Here is a 24725-nt window from a genome sequence, read left to right as displayed (position 1 = left end):
TATTGCTGAGGCCTTCCAGTGAGTCCCATAGTTATCCTGTGAGCTACATTCCTTTGGATGTGACTGCTTTTAAAAAACACAACCAATGAAAAAAACTAAAAAATAATTTCTTCTCAATTATTTCAATTTTTTTCTTATAGTTTTTCATAGTTTTTTTTTCAAAATTACTTTTAAGAAAGCAGGTAGATGAAATGTTTTTAAATAAGCCCCCAAAATGCTAACTTTAATGCATAATGACTGATGTTTTCTGCCCTTTGTTCTAGTTAATCAAGACAGTAATTATACACAAAGACTTTGGCTCTTGGAGTGACTTTTAGGCCTGTTTTTCCAAGTAAGAAAAAGACTGATGGTGCATTTTTGTTGTGTCAGATGAGGACAAGATTAATAAAGGATGGAAGAGATTTTTTTTTTTTCTCGCAAGCTGCACAGCAAATAAGCAGTTCCAATAATACTTTGGCAGCAAAATGGAAGCTTTAATCATTAGCAGACGCATTTCAGTTACGACCAACAACATAACTCCATGCTTTTGGTTTTCATGTGAAAAAGAATTCACTTATGCCACAAACCAGTTTCTTGTCCATCTTCAGATTTAGCAAAACCTATAGGAGTAATTGCCTTGCTTAGGATTGCCATAATACAATGAGGTTTAGGGGGTGGTTTGACAAAAGGGTGCATGTTGGCTCTTCCCATCCACTCCCTCGGGCTGGGACATCAGACTTTGGCATTCTTGGTGGAGAATTTAATTATTTTTTGGTAGAAAGATGTTGGCTTGTGTCTGGATTAACCAGAGCAGTTGTAGAAGAGGCAACTGATGAGATGGGCTCTCTTGGAGCTCTGTTTTACTGGCTGGCTTCTTGTTACTACATTTACTGGCAAGTTCAGTTTTTTGTATCTTGTTACAGTGTGACTTCATCTGAAAGTTGCACATGCAGTGGGACATCACTTTATTTCAAATGAAGCTGGGCTGCAGTTGTATTGGCAATGTAGTCAGACTTCATCTTGGTGATAACAGCAAGTATTTCCCAGAGCTCACTTGGGTCTGTATCTCCTATTTTTCCCTGCAATGTGAGTGTCTGCTGGGATGCCCTAACATACTGCTTTGAAAAGCTGTTGTGATTCAGTTGCAGAACTGCCTCCAGCTGATCTCTTTCTCCCATCACATGCCTACCATTTCTGGTCAGCATGCTGGTGGAACTGACTTAGTACAATCCTGTCTCCCAGCCCCTGGAGAGTCAGGCAGTGCTGGGTGCACTCGGGCTGCAGACTGAGCTTCACTTTGCTTCTTTGTTAACACACCTGCCATATGTTTGTTTAAGAATCACAGACTGGTTCGATAGTGGTTTGATAAAAGAGCAAGTTGCTTTCTCATGATTAGCAGCAGCCTGACTAGCTTTCAGGCACACGTCTGTGCTGATGAGGGTAAGGTGACACCTTCATGATTTGATGTCCAGGTCTTGAGGCGCTGTGCTGGCTCTCAAAACGTGACGATGTGTGCACTGAAATGTGTCCTTCTTAAAGGATGGTCCCTCTTAGGGACCAAACCTAGAATGGAGGTGGAATGACAAATTCCAGTGGGCTGAAACTGAAGTTATGAAAGCCCTAAACATGATTCCTACTCAAACACAATGGAAGTGATGGGGAAGGGCATTGCAGGGTAAATCTTCATGAAGTGGTGACCCTAAGGTTAGAAGAACAGCATCTAACATTAAACTTGAATTGTTGGCTTGAACAATGGTAAGTTCAGAAATGACACTTCATTCTTCCACATGGACCTTTATAGCTTTTGGATGTTATTGGAGCCTCCGTGCACGAGGAGGAGCAAGAGCTGCTTGGAGAGACTCAACCCGTTTATCTTAACTGAGTATTGCTGGAGATTTAGGATGGCTAATGTGGACTTGGCAAGATCCATCACTGACCATTGAAACCCTAGGATTAAACTCAAAGCCAGTTTATTCAGTGTCCTGGAAACCACTCTGAAGAGTCTGCATTTCTGGGTGTCTGCAAGGACAAGACTGCACACACTGACTCATGGGAGGGAAGGTGAAGCTTGCTTGTTTGCCTGAAAACAGGATCAGGAGTCTGAGGGATAGTTTCTTTGGTGTTTTGTTCTTAGTTCTGACTAAAATTCCTTACTGTTACTGAGAAAGAAATGCTCTGCAGAGTATAAGAATTAAAATTGTGGGATGGCTGTGTGCTCTGGGTGAGCTTGCAAGCTCTTCCCTTGCTTCGAGCAGTCTGTGACCAAGATGTCCTTGAATAAAAGTAGAATGACCAGAAATAGGATGTTATTTTCATTGCCAGGCAACTGGGATAACTGAGTCCTGTAGAAAATGCCTCTTTTGCTCATCCTGAACACAGCAAGCAAAACTGGTTCCTGTAACAGCTACAAGCTAAATTACAAACTTGGTCATTCCAGATGTCTTTGTATTTTTAGAGCTGACTATACACTTCCTGGACTGTTAGCCTGTTGGCTTTAAAATAAGAAGTGAGCTTCTGGGGCTGGTGTATGAACCTTTCCACTTCACTGAGAACTGGGGATTTAAGTATCTCTTTCACAGAAGTATCCAGGTTTGAGAGTCAGCCACATGAAAGGGTGTTGCTTTCCCTATGCCACCCCAGAGACTCCCCAGCAAACAATCCCACACAGAAACCAACATCCCACAATAATCACACTGTCTGCAGAATGTGCATGTGGGATCTCGGGATCGGAATGGTTCTGGGGATGTCTTGCAAGATCCCTGCTGACACTGGTTTAAATTTGGCTCTGGATACTGGGAATTGTTCTGTAGACACATTTGAGGGAAAATGCTGGTGGTTTCAGAGAAACTTCCATCACAGATGAGATGTAGCCACCCTTTGTAATGCTGTGACAAATGCCAGTGTAGCCACATCCTTGCATGGTGCACTTGAGTTGCACAAGGGCCTTTTTTCCACCAAATACGTGTAGATGTGGCAGAGGCTGAGTGCTTGGGCATGCACTTGCCCTTGGCAAGTGTGTCTTGGAGGCACTGCAGTGCCAGGCATTGAAACAGTGACTGGGCCAAACTCACCTGTACCTTAGCAATGGCTGCAGGCTGCCAGATGAGCTACTCTGGCTTCTGTAAACAGGCAGTGCCTGGTCCTTGGTACATCAGGAAAACCATCTGCTACAGCTGAAACTTGCCAAACCTACTAATTCTTCTCCATATTCTCAAACCTTATAATCCTTCCTCTGTTTCTTTTTTGCCTCTTATCTGAGCAGAGTCCTGAACGGACCACTTGAGTGGCCTCAGGTAAATTTGGAAGCTTAAGTGCGCACGGGGGTAAGATCTGAAAGGAGGATAACTGAGTGCAGGTGGAGATTAGTGATTTCCTTCCTGGGTATCATTTATTCTGCTGTGTCTCTAGCTCCTTTTCACTGATCTCCTATACCTTCTGTCAAGAACCTAATGTGACTAATGCTTTTTTGTGAAAGCTAAATCCTCCTCTAATTTCTTCTGTCAAGAGCACATTCTAATCTAAGGAAATGTAACACAGCATGTTCCTCAGTTTAAGGAAATCAAAATCCTGTGTTTCTTTGGGACTGAAGTTTTACTCTACCCTTGACGGTGTGATGCTGAGGCATTTTTCTGTAGCTGTAAAGCTGTGCCATCATCAGGTCTTTGTGGATGGACTAGACCTGCACTTACAAGGTAGAGCTCTGGAGTCAAACCGTCCATTGGTACTTTGTGCTTTTCTTTTGAGTTGGCAGGAAGGAACCTCAGTTGCTGTAGTGAAGCCTGACCTAGGTGGGTAAAAACAGCCATCATTTCAGAAAGCATATTTCACAACTGTTCAACAGAAGCTGTAATGGAGGTCAGACCTACTTATCTTTGACTTCTGAAACTGAATAGTCCTCCTTTCTGGGAGAAAGTGACCCAGTAAGGCAAGTTCCCCTGAATGCTCACCAATGGCCAGCTCACTCTTGAGGCAGACAGCTTCTATATGTAATACAACAAATAGCTATAGAACAGCAGAAGACAGTACATGACAGTTCTTTACAACGATGTAAAGTAACTTAAGAGCTTTTATACTTCTTTGGAATGTATCTGTAGCCCTAGCATATCCAATTGGTAACAAGTCCTTTGCATGTTTTTGGAGAGTAGAGAGAGAAAATCTGTTATGAGCAAGCCACTGTTTTCTTCCTTTTGAGATTTTAATGTGGGATAAAAAAAGAAAGATATATGAATGATTCATCCCACAGGCTGTAGTGTTAATCCCATGAAGTTTATGTGAACAGTGTGTGGCCAGCATCCTTGAAAAAACAGTCCAGGTGCATTAGCTGTGGGAGGTGCTGTGTGGCCTGAAATGCAAAGGATAGTTTAAATCTACTTCTTTCTTGATGTCTGCTACTCAGATGTATCCTTCTGTTATGCCCTCTTCTCTGTTTCTTAATTTTTCCTTCTTGTGCTCTCTGCTGTCTGTGTTAACTTCTAGTATGGAGGAGGAAAATGAGTTGCATTGCTGGTCATGTTTTCCATCCACCTTTCTCTGCTCTTTTGCTGCTTTCCATTCAAGAATGCCAGCACTGAGACAGTGATCAACTGATTGACTGGATGCAGTTTTGCCAGTGAATTGGTCTGGATATCAGCTTTGTTCAAGTCAATAAGTGGTCCCTGATCATTCTAGTTCTTATAACTGGGTGCCCAACTGGGCATGATATTTGTGTGCACCTCTCCATCTCTCAGGATGGACCATATCAGGTTTTTGTTTAGTTGGATGTTCGTACAGCTTCATAATCTTCCCTGAAATGACTGAGCCGTGCCTCCTGTCCCATGCACAGGACAGAACATTGCATGGGCGTGGTGACCCAGGCCGTGCAGTTGAGAACCAGCAGGCAGGCAGATGGGCCCAGCTCCTTTTGACAGCTCACAAAATTCATCAGTAGCCAGGAGGCTCCGCAGCGTAGGAGGCTGACCGCTGTTACGCAGCTATCCTGTTTTGTTTTGATTCTCTGCTGTCCAGGGCTGGAGAACTTGGACGTGCATGCTGGCAGAAGCAAAGCCTTCTCACAAGACTCTTGCTCTGTGCTTGGAGAAGTGAAGTCACGTTGTGAAGTCTAAATCCGTAGTGGAATTTGATTATGTTGGTTTAAAAGGTCCAAGAATCGTGGCAAAAGTAGGTTTTAAAAATAAAAATGTGAAGTGTTGACTAGTCAAGGACTGTGGAGATATTAGTGGAGTCTTTTCAGCAGGTGCTTTGAATTTCTCTTTGGATGTTTGTCTGTCCTCTTCTGTTTCAAAACAATAGTATTTTGTTGGTGGAATTTTGCCCAAAAGTGTTGGGAAATTACCATTTGAAGGCTGGTAGAAGGGATTTCAGAGGCAGAGGGCTTTGCAGCGTGACCAGGCAGGGGCTGAAGAGCTGGCAGCAGTGTGGCCTTGCTGTTCCTGCTCAAGGCCGGTTTCTGAATAGGTGGCAGCCACTCTGGAAAATCCAAGTACAGTTCCTTATGAAAATGAGGAGAAGGCTTGGGATGAGGTTGGGAGCAGAATACACAGCCTCCCTTCAAAAAACTGCATTTTCACTCTGAACTTGTCATGAAGTTGCTGTTTCCCAAAACTGTATCATTTCTGTGCTGCAGAAGGACCTTGGTGGGCAGCAGTGGTATGAAATGATCGGTGCTTGCTCCAGTTTACTCTGTGTTGCATTTTGCAGTACATTCTGCTGATGATTCTCACTCTTTTATTAGCTTTCTATAGCATTCAAAGGAATAAACTGTACATGTCATATGGCTCCTGAACTACACTTAAACAGCTACACATGGGTTCAAGATGAGAAATTACATTTCCAATCCAGACTTTCCCAAAATAGAAATGTGGGTTCTGTTCTGTCTAGCGTTTTGTTTTGAATAGGAGATTTTTGGTTAATGTCAGTCTTGGAGGAGAGGAGAACTGTCAGATGTCACAAGATCCCAACTGCTCTTTGTAGAGTGACAACAGCCAAAGACACTGAAGTGTTGGGTTTCTGCTGAGTTTGAGTGACTTCTTAATCATGTGTTGGCAGCATCAGGGTTTCCTGGCAAAAAAAAAAAAAAAAAAAAAAAAAAAGATAGTAAGCAAAAACTGATGTGTCCTGATAGTAATTTGCAAAAACAAATAACATTTCCTAAGGTGGATGCAGCAGTTGGAAAGTTAACTTGTGTCTGTCCTGCACCTGTCAACCTCCAAACCCCTACTGAAACCAGTGACTTTTCACTGATATTTTGGGGTGCAAATATCTTCTTCCCCATCAGCTTCTTCTCCCTTCTTTTTTTTTTCTCCTTCTCCCTGCTTTTTTGCAGGGTTTCTACTATTTCAGCCCATAGTGATCCATTTTGAACATCCTGATGGATTTGATGCCTTTCTGTGGAATATGATGATTTGTTTGTGGCCTCAGTCCCCAAGGCTGACTGAACAGCCTGCTGGCTGTTTGGGTAGGGGCAGTACATGTACACACACAGAGGATGGGGCTCTCTGTAGTGAGGGGAAGTAGCCCTTTCTCCCTGAAGCTGAATGATCTGGAGTGTGTTCTCTCAAGGACAGCTCACTGTGAAGTGACTTCTTTTACTGTGGCACATATCCAAGCCACTGTGGAAGATCCAGGCATTTCTACTGCTGGCTTTGGCATGCCAAGAGTTTTTTGAGCTCAGAAGGTTAATCTTCATCCCTCTCCTCTTCAAAGATTGCAAAATGTAAAAAAACAAAAAAAAAAAAACAAAACCCCAAAACAACGTAAAACCAAACCTGTGAGTGCAGATAGGTATTATTGCTGATTCCTTTACTGTAACTGGGATATGTGGTATTCTGAAAAGAAAATAGTCTTTCTCCCCCACCCATTCCATATGATACCTCCCTATCCCTTCAAAAACCTGAATGTTTGGCATAATGGCTTCTGGCAGATAGGACAAGCTGGGCTCAAGCTATTCTTGCACAATGCTCTTTTCAAAATTCTCAAAAGAAGTAGAGTAGCTGTGTGCTAGCAGGCCTCCTCACAGCTGCAGCCCCAAACCCGAGGAGCAGATGGGCAGCTGGATGGTGTGCTGGCAGCAGGTACTGCTTGAGCAGCAGCCTCCTGTCTTCAGCCTTGCAGGGGCTGCAGTTATGCTCTTGGACTGCACAGCCAAAGAAAAATTAAGATCCTGATGGAAAACTTCTTGGAAGACTGAAACTACTCCTGCACATCTGTCCTCCCTTGGAAAAGGTATTACGTGCTGAAGCTATGAAATGTTGTTGGAGGGTAAAGTGCTCTCTGCTCGCCAAGGATCCAGGAGTGTCTGAAGTGGCTGTACTTGGGACAGCAGCGAATCGCAGGGTTCAAGGAGCCAAGTACCATCTTCTCCAGCTGTGCAGAGAGCACAGGAGCAGCACTTTGCCAAAGACAGTAAGTTGATACCTACTGGCCAGGAGTTGATACCACTGGCCAACCTCATCTAATTTCATATTAATGTGAAAAACAAAGATTTATTCAGATTCAATGTGCCTGGTCTCACAGAATGAAGTGGCACATAAAGACCTCTAATTTAGTGTACAGCTCTCTGTAGTCCAAGTTTCTGTGCACTTCCAATTAATTTATTATTGTAGATGGTATGTACCCATTTGGAATCCCCCTCTGTCCATATTTAAAATTTGATTGTATTGTTAAAGCACTAAGAACGTCAAGGCTTTTGGGGAGGATTTTTGTACTGACTAGCCTAGCTTTGATGTACTTGCCAAACATCTGTGTGCTTTCTATATATTTTCCTCTTGCCTTCAGAAAAAGGATGGTTGCGTTTATTTGTGGATGAAATACTTTGCTAGGAATGGCTGTAAATCTGAAGAGTTGAAAATTGTCAAGTGAGCTTATAGACAATAGTAACAGAGAATAAGGAATTAAACCTGGTATGCAGTCTGGAAAAACTAAAATTCTTCAGAATCTTTTTTTTTTTTTCCCTTTCCTCCTGCTGGCATGGGGAGGTCTGAAAATTGAAAATCCAGCAAAGGTTCTGATTTGGAAACTTGAAACCACTGCAAAGTGTGAACATTCTGGCGAGAGCAGCACAGGGAGGAATGGAAGGTGCTGGAGTCAGGCCGTGCTGCATGGACAAGAGGTCCCTGCTGGTAGAGATGTCTGTTTTCTTCTTAAGTCTTCTGGTGCCCCATCAAATTACTTTTGATCTACATGAACAGTGATGTAACTTGTATTTACTAATGTTAAATGGAACATTCATGGTATACAGTTGAAAGTTTTACTGCTAAGTCCATGAAAAAGCTATGGTGTATAAACTCCAAGGCCTGTTACATTTGGGTTTGGCCATTAAACTCTGACTCAGTGTTAATTTTCCTACCTTCTTCATGGGCCAGTATAAAGTGCCTAAAAAAGTTCTGGTATTTCAGGAAATGTATAATAAGGGAATTCCATGTTGTATATCTTTTTATTTTCTCATTAGATGACACCATCATTTTAATAGCAATTTATAATATTTCTGTTCCCTTTAAAAAAACCCCAATAACACATTTTAAAAGAAATTTAAAACCACCAAAAAAATAAATAAACCTTGAGAAATGGGCTATTTGCAGCCCTGTGTCTCTGGAGAACAGACCCTCTAGAGAGTTACTGTGTCTGGAGTGGCAACAGCTTGATTCCAGATGCACAACATGACTGAAGTATTACACTTGGAGGTGGGAATTGGACTTACACATAAAGTTTTATCTGTTGATCTGAGTGGACTCCTCAGGACGCTGTGACACTGATGATCAAGGACTGTCTTTGCTTGCATCTGGCTTTCTGTAAATCCAGCCTCTTACTGAGCATTTCATTGTGATTCAGAGTAAGGATGCTTTTGGCATGTTTTCTGCACTGGGATTCAGACAATATGAGTGAGAATATCAACGGTTCAGGGCTGTTTCACAAGTCTCATTCCCAGGGATCTCTATCTGGCATCCTGGGGAGCTGCTGGAAGTGCTGTATCAGTGCTCCAGAGATGAGCGTCGCTGGTTCCTGCAGCGGTGCTCAAAGAGCATCAGCTCAGCCAAGGAATGTGCCCTTAACATGGCCAGGGTGCCCCAGATGTATTTCATGTATTGGTACAAAGAAGAGCTGTCTAATCTGCTCTGAGTCTCTCCAGCCACGCGTGTGTTTGGCTTGGACACCATCGTTCCTGCTCTCAGAGCTGGAGTGTGTGTTGGCAGCAGGGAATCGTCATCGCAGAGTAATTTCAGGCACAGAGGAGTCAAACCAAAGTTCATTTTGTTCCTTTTCTTCAAACTTAACAGCTTGCTTGAGCGAGCAGGGGGTGCATCAGCCACTTTTCTTTTTAATCAATACCTCATCTCTTTTGCAAGAAGTCCTTTGCAATATCTGAATGAAATGCCATGCTTCTGAGACTTCTGGCTCTTGGTAAAGACAGGGGTCTCATTTGCTTTGATTCATCTCATTTTAAATGCTACAGCTACAGGCACAGAATCAATGATCTGAGGTCACACTTTGCTCACACTTCTGCATATTTTTGTTTTAAAAATAAATATAGGAAAATCACTGGTCTGCCCTAATGATGCTTCTCAGAAGCTAAAGGCCAGAAATATTCTGAAGACCTAATGCAGCACTTAACTGTGCAGCAAAGAGACATAAACCTTAAGGTATGCTAGCAGTGCTTGAAGAAAGGACTGTGAGGGTCCTTTATGCTTGACTTCTGTTGCTGCTTGTTGACTTCACAGCTGGATAGAACTACCAATGTTTCATCAAAGATACGGTGGATGATACAGCTCCTTTAATGAGCAGGTAAGAAATCCCTTGAACTTCAACCTGAAACCATTCCCTGCTCCTAGCCTGATGTTTAGGCTGAGTAGGTAAGGTGTATTTTAAATTTCTTTGGGCCAGAAGTGCCTTTTGTAATTTCTGACACAATCATGAAGGCTTCATCTAGCTTTTTCTTTCTTACATACCATGCAATACCTGTGCCCTTTCCACATTCTCATTGACTTTGGAGAGAAAGCAAATACAGTGCTGTTACCTTGCAGTTTTAAAGCGTGTGGAGATGATTTCTAGGACCTCATCTGGAGAAGCTGATCATCTTTGCTGGTTCCGGCTCAGAATTTGGAAACTGAGCTGCTAATAAATAAGCATAGGCTCATCCCAATGCCAGAGACATAGCTGGAAGAGAAAAGGGAGGGAGACTGGAAGTGACAGTGCAAAGCTGTGATGAGTTAAAGGCCTGATGGCACCATGATGAAGAAGCAAGTGGCTCCTCACGGATGGGCATTTTATCTCTTAAAGATCTTGCTCACTCCTTGGCTCTGCTCCTCAGCTGAGCAATGTGCTTAACCCTGCAGTTGACTAGAACATTGGGGCATTTCACTGTTTTCCTGCACTACAGCCTACTCAGACAATCCAGGCCAAAAATGTTTCCTGTCGTTATAAATAAGTGAACTGCTGGAGGAACTTCTTTTAAAATTGTAAAACTGGAGGTGGAAATTGCATAAATGATGGTGATCTCCATTCATATGTGGTTGTGAGGACCAGCTCTGGACAGCAGACGGGTTAGAAACAAAGAGACAGCCTCTGCTTGAAGACAGATTCAACTTCTTTTGGCTCCTTCATTGTAAGGACATGCTCTGCTGATGGAGAGGCAAAAGGTGAAGCTGAAGTGGCAGCGAAAAATTAGAAAAAATAACACTGATTAGACAAGTGTCACGAGGTTGAATCTTTCCACCTTCCTCTCACATAAATTTTCCACAAGTATCTTGGGAAGTAGGTTAGATGCCTGTAAGGTAATTCCTGAGGTATTGATGACCAGTGCTCGCGTTTCTGAAATAACCTCTATGTGTAACTTCAGCTACAGAAAAAACCCTCAGAATGGCTAGTCTGGTAAAGGTCATTAGCACAGTGTTGGTGAGCCAGGTGATGTGATATTAATGGTCTGGGAGATGCAAGAGGCCAGACCAGATATTGAATCTCCATTGAGTTTTCATTTTCCTTCAGCTTATGTGTGGACTAGCAAATAGATGCATATCTAGCATTGAGGTGGTATATGCTGGTAGGTGAAAAACAAATCTAACCGCTTGTAGAACAGAGAATTAAATTTTAATGTTAGGACCATGTAAAGCTTGACTTCGAAATTTTGTTGAAACAGTTCCTGTTATTGTTTGGCATCTGATTATTAGCAGGGCAGTTGGAAAGCATTGCATGTGTTGGTACTGGGCAGCCCCACTCAAGGACTTGGATTAGCAATCAATGACAAATGGCTCAGCCAGAGAAAGCATGATCTCCATTTAAATGGCTCGTGAGCGTAGGAGAGCTGTGCTGTAATTTAACATGGGAGGGAGGAACATCAGGAGGATGTTGAACCTTCAGGTGGTGTCAGAATATTGACAAAAAAAATCATGTCTTGTGTTAGGAATCTGTACATATGTGGAAGTGATGGTTGTCCTTCCCAAAAATGTGTGGTCTTGTCCTTCTGCAAGCTGCACGGCACGGGGTATTGCTGAGCTGCACTGAGAATTTCAGGGGGGTGCGTGTGTGTCAAGCAGCCCATGCAAACAAAGGATTGGGGTAGACATCCCTGAAATGCAATGGGGAAACCTCTTCCCCAACAGGGATTTAATGGCTACAAGAGTACACTCTTTTCTTCTCTCCAGGTTGGGTTCTTTCCACTCTGTAATCCTTGCCCAGATGTGCACAGAGGGAAGCATGCCAAGGAAACTTCAATTCATTAGTCATCCTAAAGTGTGCTAGAAATCTCCTTGGTCTTGCTGGAGGTACAGTGTCGCCTATACTTTGTTAGCATTGCAGTGAGCTCCAGCTCCCTTTCCAAATGCACTCATAATCACTAAACGGGATGTTTTGGAATAAACTTTCAGACCATACAAGCTTTTGTGAAAGCATAGCATTCCAACAGTGTAATTAGTATGTCAGCTAGCAGACCTATCCAAAGACTTATTTGCTATCCAGGCTGTTTTACAATGCAAGAGCCATGCTTCTGTGATCTGTTTGTTTTTTATGGCAGTGCCTAAGGCCCCGCTGAGATCAGGGTCCTGTTGTGCTAGACATTTAGGCCCCGTCTCCAGAGAATGGAAGTCTACATGGGGAACAGACAAAGGAAATGCTGTTCAGATCTGGGTGGTGGAGGAGGGGAAGGGAAGTAACTAAGACTTGGAAACTGGGGAGGAAAAAACTCCTCCCACGTCAAGAATTGGTCTGGTTTGCAGCTCTCTTATGGAGAGCTCCCCAAAGCTGGGCCAGCTCCCCAGCTGCAGGACCATCCTCTTTCTCAGTTTGCAGTGAATGTGCAGCCTCTGTGCTCCATCACTGACCTTTCCTAAAGCAAGCAAGCAAAAGTGCTTTGAGAGAAGGGGAAAGAAAATTTTTAAAAAATCCTCAAAATGACCCCTTAAAAAAAGCCGTCAATCTGCCAAAAGTGAGATCCTGAAAAGTGAGAGATTGCAAAATGCCTGAATTGAAGTTTTTCTGTTGAAGATTTTCAGAGTGATTGGGGAATAGCAGGAGATACATCAAAGTGTAGCACTTGCAGCAGGCTCTGGCCAGGTGTAGTTACAGGCAGTCCAGCATTTCCTCTTTTGGTAGCCTTGTGCTGGGGAGAGGGAAGGGTTTAATCTAGCATTCACTCATAGGGTAAGCTTAAGTGACTCCATGTTGAAAAGATAAACACTGTGCCTCTATATCATCTGTCTAGCAGGTTTAGGTAATCCCTTACTGTGCTGCTTATTTAGTTTAAATGGTGCTGTATTGTGTAATGCATGTGTGTTTGTAACGGAGGGTCTGCAAATTTCAGCTTTTTGCCCAAGGACAGCATTACTCTTGCCCTTGTTTCATGGTTGATTTATTCCTAATGGAAAGGAGTAAGCCTCACAATGAGCTATTTGTCTTTTCTCAGCTCCATGAAATGTATGTAGATTGACAGCTCTTCTGTATCTCACGTCATTAATTTGCCTTGCTAACCTTTATTTAGCATCAAAAGATCAACTTCCCTGATTGTTGCCAGCAAATCTGTGCTTAGTGCCTGCTCTGGCTTTGTTTAAGCTTCAGGAGACAGAAAGGAGAGTCAGAAAATGAAAATATTTATGTACTGGGACTTTGACTTACTGTGCACTTAACTGTACCTTCCTGGAGGCAGACCAGCATCTGAAGCTGCCACAGCGTGGCCTTTTTCCATCAGAAGGGTGTTAATAGAAACATGGCTGTTGAAGCTCCCATAGTGCAAGACTAACTTAGTGAGGTGTTTCTGGTTTCTTGGGACAGTGATTCTCTGCTATGAGCCTAGCCTGCCTTTCCAGTCTGTAAGGAGCAACCAAAGCCTAAACATCAGTTCTTTAAAGTCAAGATCCAAGGTGAGGCAACCAAGGAAGCTGCAGGGAAATCACGTGCTTACTGTGAAAAAAAACTCCTGCAAAGGTGCTTGAGCCAAGTGTGTACCCTTTGTATCCAGAGGATAAGCCAGAATGAGTAGAAATTAATGCTTAGTTACTTGGCTGTATGGAGAGTATTTTCTGCAATGTAGGAGTGGTTTTGAGCTGGGGGGAAGCCGTCTTACCTGAGCTTTTTGCCTCAGTATCTTTCTTTCCATCTTCTCTTATGCTGCTGATGTGCCTTTTTGTTAGAGCTGATGGACACAGATACCCCAGTTATTCCTGCTTGTTTTTTTAAAGTCTGCATGGATGATCTCAGTTACCCCTTCCTTAAAGATCAATACCTCCTTTTGTTTCACCTGCCCAGGCGCTACTCATTGTCTGGGACTTCATGATGAATGAAGATAAAAGGCAAATCTTTTTCTCCTTTTTTTGTTTTTTTTTTATTTATTTTTTCCAGTTTTCCATAATCTGCTCCAAATGGGACTAGTTCAGCTTCTCACTGAACAAAATATAGTAACAAGTCTAAGTTTCTAAATTTTAGAGCAGGCTGGAAAAACCCTTCAGAAAACAGTGCATTGGGTTTGTAATCTCTTCTGGGGCGTGTCGGCGATACTGTTGCCCATGTATGTCCCTGTTGAGTACAATGTAGGTTATGAATTGGCAGCGCGCTAACGCACTGGCTGCTCTTGTTGCCAGCTATTCATCACTCTGGTGCTCATTTCCGAAGCTGTCATTTCCTGCAGCCGTGTGCAGCAGCTCTTTGAGGCTCAGCTCCCGGGGTCACTGCAGAAACACGGCTTGAATGGAGCTCAGGAGAAAGGCAGTGAAGCGGCGTCAGAGAGAGAGCAGAGCGTTGGACGCGGCTTACATCCGTGTTTGTGATAACATTGCATCTGGGCTACCATCTAGCCAGATCTAGCTAATAAATAGCGCTGGACAGAAGTTGTAGTTGGACAGCAGAGCTTCAAGGAACAGCCAGGACATGGAAATGGTCATTTGTGAGATGGTTATCTGAGTGCTGCACAGCCGTGCTGCAAAACCGAGGTGTCCCTTCTCCTTTAGCAGGAGTGTTGTGGTTCAGAAGGAGCCCACAAAAGCTGTTTGTAAAAGCCAGAATTTTTAATCTGGTGACTCAGCTGTGCTTCAGACTGAACTGATATCACTGTGTGATTGCTTTATCCTCAGATTTTTGCTGGATATTCTGTAGCCTTTGTTCATTGCTTCAAGCTCTTGTGTAGTGTTGCTCTGTTCTGTCCTGACTCCACCAGTGTGCCTCAGAGGCAGCAAATGTATTTTTAAATGAAATATGGAATTCCTGTATGATCTTGACTCTAGCACCTGCAGTGCTGTTTTGTACTGTGCTAGGTTTTGTTCCTGGTTCTCAGACTCTTTATTCTGATTCTGTGTGATTATGAGGAATTCCCATAAGCAATTGACACCACACTCTCTACAGACTTCAGAATAGGAAATTTAAACAAGAGCAACTTTTGTCGATCTGCATGGGAAGTAAATATTGGCCGTTCTTTGCTGCCTGAGAAGGCCATTTCCTATCAGCTGGGGTTAGGGGTCTGTAACTTTTTAAACCACTAGGAAGTAATTTGTAATCTTTGGACAAGACTACTATGAGGCCCGTTTGAAAGCTTATTCATGTTTTCCTAAAGAAAGCTTGGACACAAAATGTGTTTGCTTTAAGATTAAGTCCTGTGAATGTAAAGGAAATTACTTGTGAGCTTGATGGTTGCACCCCGTTGGCTGACCACAGAAAATACAACCCCACAACTGGTCATGACTAATGGAGTCTCCCTTGGCTTCCAGTGCCCGTGGGGTGGAAAGCCATCTGTTTGCATGCCTTTACTGGAATCTCTTGTTCATGGCTCTGGAAAATTTGCTGCAGGCACTGACTACGCTGGCGTAGCCTTTCTGAAGACAGTGAATTATTTTTCTGCCATGGGTTAGGTTTGCCCACCAAATTTCTGTATATTTTGCCCTCTCTGCTGGAGTCCTTCTCTCTCTGCACCCCAGCCAAACCCACTTGGTTGGGAGCCTTTGTAAATTACTGATATATGTAAACATGATGACAACAACATCAATTTGGCAGGTTCATTAAAGCCTCATGTCTATAGATTTGAACCTTTAAATGATGGGCTGCTGGACAGGAGATGGGGGACAGGCTTTAAGGAGGGTGGCAGATGGATTTTTTTGCTTAACTATCCTACTTAAGCATCATCTTTCTAACAATAGCAATACAAAAAGAAATACAGGACAGAAGTACTTTTGGAGGAGAAAATTAATGGTTCTGGGTTGTAATTGGACATGAAGGAAGGAAGGTATCCCAGGAACTTCCCATGATCAGGAAGGTTGTACTGGAAGACGTTAGCAGCAGACAGTATCCTCACTGCTCAACTTCTGGGACTGGCTGAAGTAAACAAAACTTTAGGGAAAGGGAAAGAAGAAAGAAAGAGACCCTCCAGTAGCACTTGTTACCGATAGCGACTTAACGCAAACTTTTTGTACTGGATATTCAGTCTATGTGATCTCCACAATCTTACCTTGCCTTGTGGTTACTGAAATCACAAATCCTTAATCTTTGAAGGATCAGTGTAAATCTGTCACTTACTAAGAGAAAAGAATTCAAGAGAAGGTGAAAATTGATGTATAGTATAACAAGAACTTGAGGTCAGACAGGAAATGTAGTATCCAAATAGATCAGATGGGGGAAAAAAGGAAGATCTGTGATCAGTAACCAAGTATTTTCTGTAATGACTGAGTTGGTACTGCAGGTTGGACATACACAGATGCATTGGACTATGTGGACTGCAGCTGACATTGCACAGACAGTTTCACCATTAGGTGTTCATGAAAGTAAAGCAGGAAGGGAAAGATTATTTAAAGTTTATTTTTAGAAGGCATTAGGATGTTTGAGCCTTGGAAAACATTTTTTTTTCCAGCTTCTTGGGTGCTGACTCACCTGTAGAACTGGCTGACTTGATTGCCCTGTGGATCCTCTAAAGTGAGGGGTCTGGGGATGCTGACCAACACCCTGGGCATGTTGGCTGTGTGTGTTTTGGAGTTGGACATGAGCAGGCTTAGCAAATGGTGCTTTCATCTTCTCCTGTCTTGGGGAGACCAGAGTACTTCACGGTTTAAGAGAAGCTGGTGACGTGGATTGTGGTGGGACTTGATCTGGGAATTACAGGCAATGTCAAAGACTTTTCCATAAATGTTAATGTAGGTAGTGTGTTGACTCCCTTGCTTTAAGAGCACGATGTGTAATTTGTACTGGATTATGTGATGGCTTTGTGGATGTACGTGCCAATTCTAGAAAACGTGTTTGGCAGATTCCTTTGTTCCAGCTGTGTCAATACACAAATCTGAGGCCATTTTTTGAACAGGGAGGGGAAGCCCCTGGGTAACAATTGGGCCCTAGCAAATAGCTGCAGATATAGCACTTGGAGTCCATAGCTATCAGTTTGTATTATCAGAACACAAAGATAAACAGTGTGCTGTACTTGAACAACTCCCTATACACACAGACACAAGAAGTGTGTGTCACTCTAATGAGAGATAAATATATAAGTATTTTGCCAAGACTTCTATGGAAGTCTTGTTGCCTACTAGCTTATAAGATTTGAATAAATACAGCACTGTGGTATTTCCTAGTTGTCTAATACTCGGAATATCCATCGTCTCTGCTAGTGATGTAACTCATAAAGTATTAGAGCTGAGTTGTATATTATCCAGTTTTCTCTTTTCCCATGAACTTTTCCCATGTTCTGATCACTTCTGTTTTTTCCAAAAGTACTAGGAAACACAATTCCAATCTGAGCAGAAGACAAGGATAATATGTGTTTGAGAGCAGAGGTCAGGGTGTGAATTTCCACACAGATACATGTGTATTTATGCATATAATGTCATGTGAAACCAACTCGAGCAAGCTAGGTATTTCAGCCAGAATCTGTGATGCACTTAGGGACTCTGTATCAAACACTTAAGTACATACCTAGTCTGTTGGTTCAGCCCAGGAAGAACCTGTGTGGCACCCTTAACTGGCATGTTAATTCACATGCAGTGGGCTCTCCATGCCTGCCAGCTCTGCAGCTGTAGGAGCAGCAGCAATGGGATTTGCTAACAGCACAGCTGAGAAGTCTCTGTCTACAAATGTCACAAGATTGACAGTAGCAGTGTAGGAAGAAGACAGACTGGAAAGATTAGGACAGCAAATCCAGCTAGTTACCTTAATAACCTGTCACTGCAGGAAGAGTATGTTAAAGCACCCAAACTCTGGGATTCACTTCTGTTTTCCTGTGCTTAGTAACACCTGAAGCAGTGCAAGGGCTGCAATTCCCTATGCTGCTGCTGAGCTCTAAGCATTTGCAGTTGCTATCAAATATTGGTGAAGAAAGCAAACTGTGGTCTCAGCTCTTGGCCTTTTGTTCCAGCTTTTAGCTCTGTAAGGCAAAATGCTGTCCTGTTAATAGCCAAAAAATTATATCAACAATTTTCAGCCTTCCAGAAGTCTCCACCTCCCCCTGCTCCTCATCTTCTCCCTCTCCTCAGGAAGCTCTCAAATGTTGTTTCAATCAACAAATTAAGCAAAAACTTCTGCAGCCTGTACTGATGAGAACATAACTCAGCTTTCAGACCCTCCCTAAGGAGGGAAAGAAAAGTGTTTCCAGGGCAGTCCTTGTGTGCATTGGGTTGTCAGGGTTCCAGAGTGATACTCTTAAAGGTTTCTATTACATTTTTGTAGGGACACCGTAAATTTTTAGTTGAACACAAGGCACAGGAGTGTGCAGCCTCTCATCCTCCTTCAATGTGCACTCTCCTCACTAAATATTAAAACTATTACTTAGGTTTAAATACTGAAGGTAGCTTGCTGGGCAGACGCTAGCCTGTGGCTCTGTGGCCACTGTTAAATAGGTGTGTGGTTTCTAAGGTATATCCTTCAGATGTTGGGGTTATTGGTACCAGGAGCAAAATGTTTGCGTATTACCTTTTAAATCTTAACTGTCTTCTTTAAACAAGAAGTGCTCTTTGAAAAAGAAAAAAAAAAAAAAAAGGCAGAGTTTCAGTGTTTGTATTTCTTCATTCATTTTTTTAACACTGTGGTAGAAGACCTTGTTTCATAGCCATCATCTCGAGATTCCCTTGCCAGGCTACCAGGAAAGGAGGGACAGGTGTGATCCTTTTTTCACTTTTCTCTTACATGAAAAAAAAAGCCAACAGCTCTGCCCTATCACAGCACTGTGGGCTCTTGGGGTATTTCAGCAGCAAATTGAAGACCTCTCGGTGTTAAGCAGTACTTGGGGTGCTGAATTTTATTCCTGAGTTCCTAAAGCAGGATTTAGTACCTAGAGTGCAAACACAATAGTTGCAAGGCAACAGCCTTCACTCTTGAATATTAGAGTAATCAGGCACAGACATTTAGGATGGCAACACTTCCTGTTGGATGCAGGGTTTCCCATGTGAACCACACTCTCAGCATGTAGCTCTAGGACATGAACTGGCTGGAAGGATCATAATACGTGGTTGATCTGGAATCCTAATCTATGGCCCATAAATATGTGGCACATAAAAGGCTATGAAGCTGTGCTGTGTGTCTTAATTGTGTTTGAGCAGGATATCTTCCACTAAGATCTTTCTTCCTGCGGCATGTCTTTGGGCCCCACTTTCATCTCTTAAACAAGACAAACATTGCTCCATGGTTGAGTGGTGGCTGCAGTGAAGACTGCAGTGCACACAGGCTGGGAAACATTATGTGTTTTGAGGTGAAAGCTGCCTGTAATATTTCACCAGCTTTAAAAATTCATTGTAAGATGACAGCCTTAGTCCGCCTTGCAGTGAGTCGTTCACAGACTTCCGTACCCTCAACTGCAGTCAGCTCTGTGCTAGAAAGACCTCTTGCATGTATCTCCATATTTCAAAGAAGGATGCCTCTTCTATGAATTGTAAGAATAAAACTCTCAGCAACTGGAGACTGGCCTTCATGTGAATTCAGTGGTTTCAACCTTGTGCCTTTTCCAAGTGTGTGGGACTGAAGAAGGCTTTTACAGAGAGCAGAGCCAGCATGGACAATGGTAGTGTCTAACAGCACATAGACACAGGAGCAAGTGTGAGAATAAGGTTACTGCAGAAAATCCCTCTTGTAAAAGCTACTTCTGGTGACTTTATACATCTGCTTCTACATATTCATCAGAGCTCTGTCAGAGGCAATTACTGAGACTGCCCTGTGTGTATCAAATATATATGTACTGTGTGGCAAGAGCTTTGGAGGGGTGGAAAAAGCAAGTGTCTTCAACTGTGCAGCAGCACCCTTAGCTGTTTTAAATGAAGTAGATCATATCTCTGAAGGGAAGTAATCAACCATGTGCATGAAAAGATCTGTGTGACTGGTCTGGAAGTGACCTAATTGCACCTAGTTCTGCTTTGTAGGACAATTTATGTTGTTGGATCAAAAAACCTTTCGAGAGAGTTCCAAGGCAGAAGGACTTAAAAATTAACAGCTCTCTGAAGCCCGTAGACCATGTGTCAAATGTACCAGACTGCTGCTTGAGTGGGATTTTTCCAAGACTCTTGAGAGGTGGAGTGTTACTTAAGTATTTGTTTAGAATAATGTGTAGTCTACTCATGCTGGAGAAATAGCCATGCCCTTTTACAGGAGTGCTTTCAGTCCTGTTTACTTTAGTTAAGCTCATAAAATGACAGTCAAAGTCTACAGAGAAATTAATGGTTGAGGAGAGAATTAGAAACCAAAGTTCAGCATGATCCTGCAATTTTACGTATTCAGTGTTTTATACCATCTTGTGATCAGACAGGCTTCAATGGGAATAGCTTGTTCTCCTATTGATGTGTATCATCCATGAAGTATGGGTGGGTAAGGATGCATGCAAACATGAGCAAAACTGGCATAAAATATGCTCCTTTAACTATGCTCCACTAGTTTCCCATGATGCATGTTGTGGCTAACATTTGCTTAATTACTTTACTTTTGGAAAAGCCTTTCGGGAAGAGGACTGGGAATACAATTATACGCAAGAACATGATTTTTTGAAGTCCAAGTATTTTTGTCATTTAGTCATTCTCCAGTGTGACCAATCCAATTTTGCAATCACCATCTTGCTTGTCAAGTGGAACTGGTTGTTTCTTGGTAACTTGTGAAATGCCTGGGAGTTATCTGAGCCTAGGTGGACTCTGTGAATGAGGAGATATCTTGGCTGCTGCAGCTTAGAGATGTTGACAGATGCCAACCAAAGCAACAACATATGTGGGGACAAAATTACATTCCTACCTTAAAAATTTATGTTCTTGGGTTAGTGTTAGAGTAATGCAGCAAAGCTCAAGTTGAACTTGGTCTGGACACAGTGGCTACAGCTCCCTTTGTGCCTCTGTGGAGCTCAAACTCCCTTTAAATCCTCTTCGGAGATGAGGGCTTGGGAGTCTCAGTCTAGACATCCATGCCACATCAATGTTAGAGTTGTTTTGGTGCCTGAGAGCCAGGGGCACCTGTAAGGGTTAACTCAAGCTGTAAAGCACTGCCTAATTTTTACAGATGGTGTGAGTGCAAGAGTGAACCTCAGTCTGGCTTGGCAGTGCACAGAGATAACTTTACATAATTCCCTGCAGATGTTGCTACAGAATGGTTTTAATAATGAATTGTGAAGTCAAGCTAGACTCCAGCATAGAAGGAGAACTCAAAATAAATGCAATGTTTTGTTCTGTGTTTCAAAAGCAAGTTTTCTGTGATGCTCTGGGTTGGGAAGGATGGCAGGGGATGTGACAAGGGATTCTTTGCAAAAAGTTTGGGCTGTAATGGTGCAAACTAATACAATTCTGTCTAATTTTTCTGCAAACCATGAATACCCATGAACCTGAGGGTGAGAGGGGGAAGAGGTGATGGTACCAAATGGCAGCTGCCCTAATGCTTCTAATGAGGGGGTGGTGCAGAGCAAGTACTGCATGATCATCCCAGCAGAGTTCTGCAGTTTGTAGCTGTCATGCACATGCTGTGTTGAGGAGCTTGTCTGCACTGCAGCCTTTTTCTGCTAGGAGTCAATTCTTGCACTGTGCTGTAATTTCCCTTCTGTAGGGTTATGGCTTGGATATGCCATTATAATTTAGGTTTTGGTCTCATAAGGGATGTGCTGCCTCAACAGTGGTTGCTTGGCCACTCTGAGGCTTTGCACATCGTCCTTGTGAGCACCCGTTTGTGACTTCTCTGCTGCCAGGCGGTGTTGCTGGAAGCTTCTCAGTCTTCTCAGTTGTTGAATCTGTTTAAGTAAAACACACATTTTTCTGTTAGCATGCTATTTCAATGGGCTGTATTAAAGCCTTTCTTCTGTCCTTCTGAGAAGCTTGAAATTGGGGAAGAGAATTTCAGAGTGGAGGGCTGATTTTCCCTGAACTTGGACAAACACTGTGATTTCTCAGTAGCTGCAGAAGTTTCTCATTTGTACTTCACCCTTGTGCAGAGTTTATAAAGGAAATCTTTAGAAAGAAAGTATAGCTTTCATGAGTTCTGTGGCAATTAGGAGCTTTAGCCTGAGTCATGTTTAGATGGACGGAGGCTCAGCTACACTACGGCCACAAGCAAAAGATCTAAACTTGGCTCTGAGGCTAATGAGCCAAAGCAGAGAAGCTGTATTGTGAAATGGGCTAGCATGGGGTTGGTGTCAAGGAACTGCCATCCAGCCCTCCAAAGATGGTTTTATCATGGTTTGAATTTGGCCCAAATGTACATTTTTCAGTGTAGGCAAGTCCTTTTTGCATTTGTGTTTAATTTCTTTCTGAGGAAGAGTTTAGGTAAACTATTCCAGTCTAATTAATATCAGTTGGAAGCCAGCTTCTCACATTTTGTGCCTAATTATGAGTGTATGTTAAACTGTGTCTGCTACCCATGTTGATATGTTATTGGTGAAATCAGGAACAACCATGAAGAAGTGTTTTTGAAACGGTCTGGCAGATCCTGTGTGTTCAGTGCTGTGGGCTTCGTGGCAGGAGAATCCACCTCCTGCTGAGGGAGAATAACTAAATTTAAACTTTCCAACCATGAGCCTTGTGAAGCAAAGTTTCCAAACCTCTGCTGGGCCAGAAGATGGAAATCTGTGTCTGAATTTGGAGAGTAAATAAATAGAGCTGCCTAGGAGCTGCCCGGAGCATGTGAGGGGTTGCTGCTTGGGGTACATTGTCTCCCAGCCACATGCCCCAGGGAGGAAAGCAAGGGTTGGTAGCTACTGTTCTCTGGTAAAATCTTCCGGACAGGATTTGGAATGAACTTGGGTGACTTTTAGCATGAACACTTGAGCATTGTTTCAGCAGGGTGGTTTTTCTCTTACAGACAGTAGCATGTGGCATGGCAGCAGAGCCCAGACCTTCCTTTTCCCCTCGCTGGGCTGGGCTGTGGAATCCCAGCCGTGGGAGGGATGTTGTGGCCACCTCACACTCACTAGTGTTGGTGCCCATCTCTTTACAGACCAGGCTGGCACCTTTGCTCTTCACAGGCAGGCTTCTGTGAAATTTGCTGTGCTCAGGACAGCCATCAAAGTGTAAACTGTTCTGACGTGCATGTGCAGAAATTGCTGTTTTCCCAGCTCCCTTTGTGGAAGCTGGAAGGGTGGTAATGGACAACAGTTTGCATGGTCCTGACAAAGCAGCTTATGTTTTCTGGGGAAACTGGAGTGTCACAGACAACAACAGAAGTGGTTTGCTAACTTGTTAGACTTCTTATTTTCCTGTTGTCATAACCCAGACCTTATCTGAATGGAGGAGGATCTAGTTGTGCTTTTATCTGAGAGCAGCAAGTTCTTGGGTGAGTGAGTCTATGTCAAAATCATTGGAGGATTCAATAAATCCATGTAATCAAGCAAGAAAATAGGCAGGGATAGTTATAGTTGGAATGCATTTAATCTGAAACTGGCATGCATATAATTTTATTCGTCCATCCACAGATATGACCTAAAGGTTATATCCATATATATTGCTGAATACCTAACATTTTTGTAGATACTGGTTAAAACTTGGATGTTTAGGTGGGAAGACAAATAACTGGTGCTTATGGCCTCAAGACAGATTTCAGTTGGTTTTTCTGTCTTTATTTCTGTTCTGTGCAGTACTTTCCAGCTTCCCAGGGTATTGAATTCAGGTCATCTTTGTTAAACACCAGCTGTGGTTACAAGTGCTCTAGAAGCACTTTTAGATCCTGTTCTGAAATCTGTGCTCTTCTGTGAATGTCTTTGCTGTTTCCTTCATTTGCCTTTTATAATACTTCATATTAGAATTTGGGCAGTGCTTGTGCTGTTTCACATTTGTGCATATGTGCATATTTACATATACAAAGTGTTTTGATACTGTAGATGTGCTTATAGCAAGACCAGCTTGGAGCAACTGACTTAGAGAATTTCAGTCAAAGTTGTCATGGATGGACTTTGAATTTCTTAAAATAAATTGATATTTGCTTCATTGCACCCTTTTTCTGTGATATAATAGCACTGAACCCTTTCTTGTTCTAAGAAGCTGCAGAATACCTCAAACATGCACTAAAGCTGCTGACTCTGTCATCTTCTCTGTAGCATTTTACTATTCTTGTTTCTCTAAATGTTGACTGAGAAACTTCTTTTGCTTCTTTTTGTAGGTTGGTGGTTTGTGAGCACAGCAGAGGAGCAGGGATGGGTCCCTGCTACATACCTGGAATCCCAAAATGGAACCAGAGATGATTCTGACATCAACACATCTAAATTTGGGGAAGGTATGGAAAGCTTTTTCTTACCAAGAGAAAACTGCTGTTCTCTTGCTTTATGCTTTTTTCCCCCCAAGTGAGAGCTTCTAATTGGAAGAAGATGCATAGAAGATGCATCTAGCTTCTAATTGCAAGAAGATAGAGCCACAGGCCATTAAAGGAGTGAGATTTAAGTTTAATGGTTGCTTCTCATTAATTTCCTTTAAATTAATCTTAGAAAATAGTTTCACTGTTGTTTGCTATGGTCTGTGGTTGTGTGGAAAGGTAATTTTATTTGGTATAGTCTCATTCTATTAAAAGTGAGATGCCATTTGTTATGTAGGTGTATTTAGCCGCACTGCATTCTTTATTTTTTTCTTTTTTTTTTTTGTACTAAAGATGCTTAATTGAGGTTCCAGAAATGGAATAGTTCAGCATTGCATGTTCCTCAGTTCCGTTATGAAAGACTAACCACATCTTAATGGGCTTCTCGTGTAGCAACTGTGTACAAAGGACACTTTTATTATGATTTGCTTAATTGTAGTGAATCTGTTGCTAAATCTAGGTGTTCTTGATGTGACACTTATGTAAAATGTATGAGGAAACTCAGCTGACCTTTCCTTAGCACAGGCAGGAGGCTTAGAGGTGTGTTGGGGTCACCATCTGCCCAT

The 24725-nt window shown here is 42.6% G+C and overlaps 1 protein-coding gene across 5 annotated transcripts in view; it reads left to right on the top strand.

Annotated features, from left to right (window-relative positions):
- Positions 1 to 24725, top strand: part of SH3PXD2A (SH3 and PX domains 2A) — a 247844-nt gene that overhangs the window by 185430 nt on the left and 37689 nt on the right. For all 5 annotated transcript variants that reach the window (XM_041415388.1, XM_041415386.1, XM_041415385.1 and 2 more), the window contains one exon: positions 23971 to 24084. In XM_041415388.1, the coding sequence (XP_041271322.1) occupies positions 23971 to 24084 (114 nt within the window). The remainder of the gene's footprint in view (positions 1 to 23970; positions 24085 to 24725) is intronic.

Source organism: Onychostruthus taczanowskii, unplaced genomic scaffold (assembly GCF_017590055.1).
Source record: "Onychostruthus taczanowskii isolate IOZ18803 unplaced genomic scaffold, ASM1759005v1 scaffold5, whole genome shotgun sequence".
NCBI classification, from domain to species: Eukaryota; Metazoa; Chordata; class Aves; order Passeriformes; family Passeridae; genus Onychostruthus; species Onychostruthus taczanowskii.
Note: the sequence above shows the minus strand (reverse complement) of the source record. Positions and strands in the feature narration are given on the sequence as shown.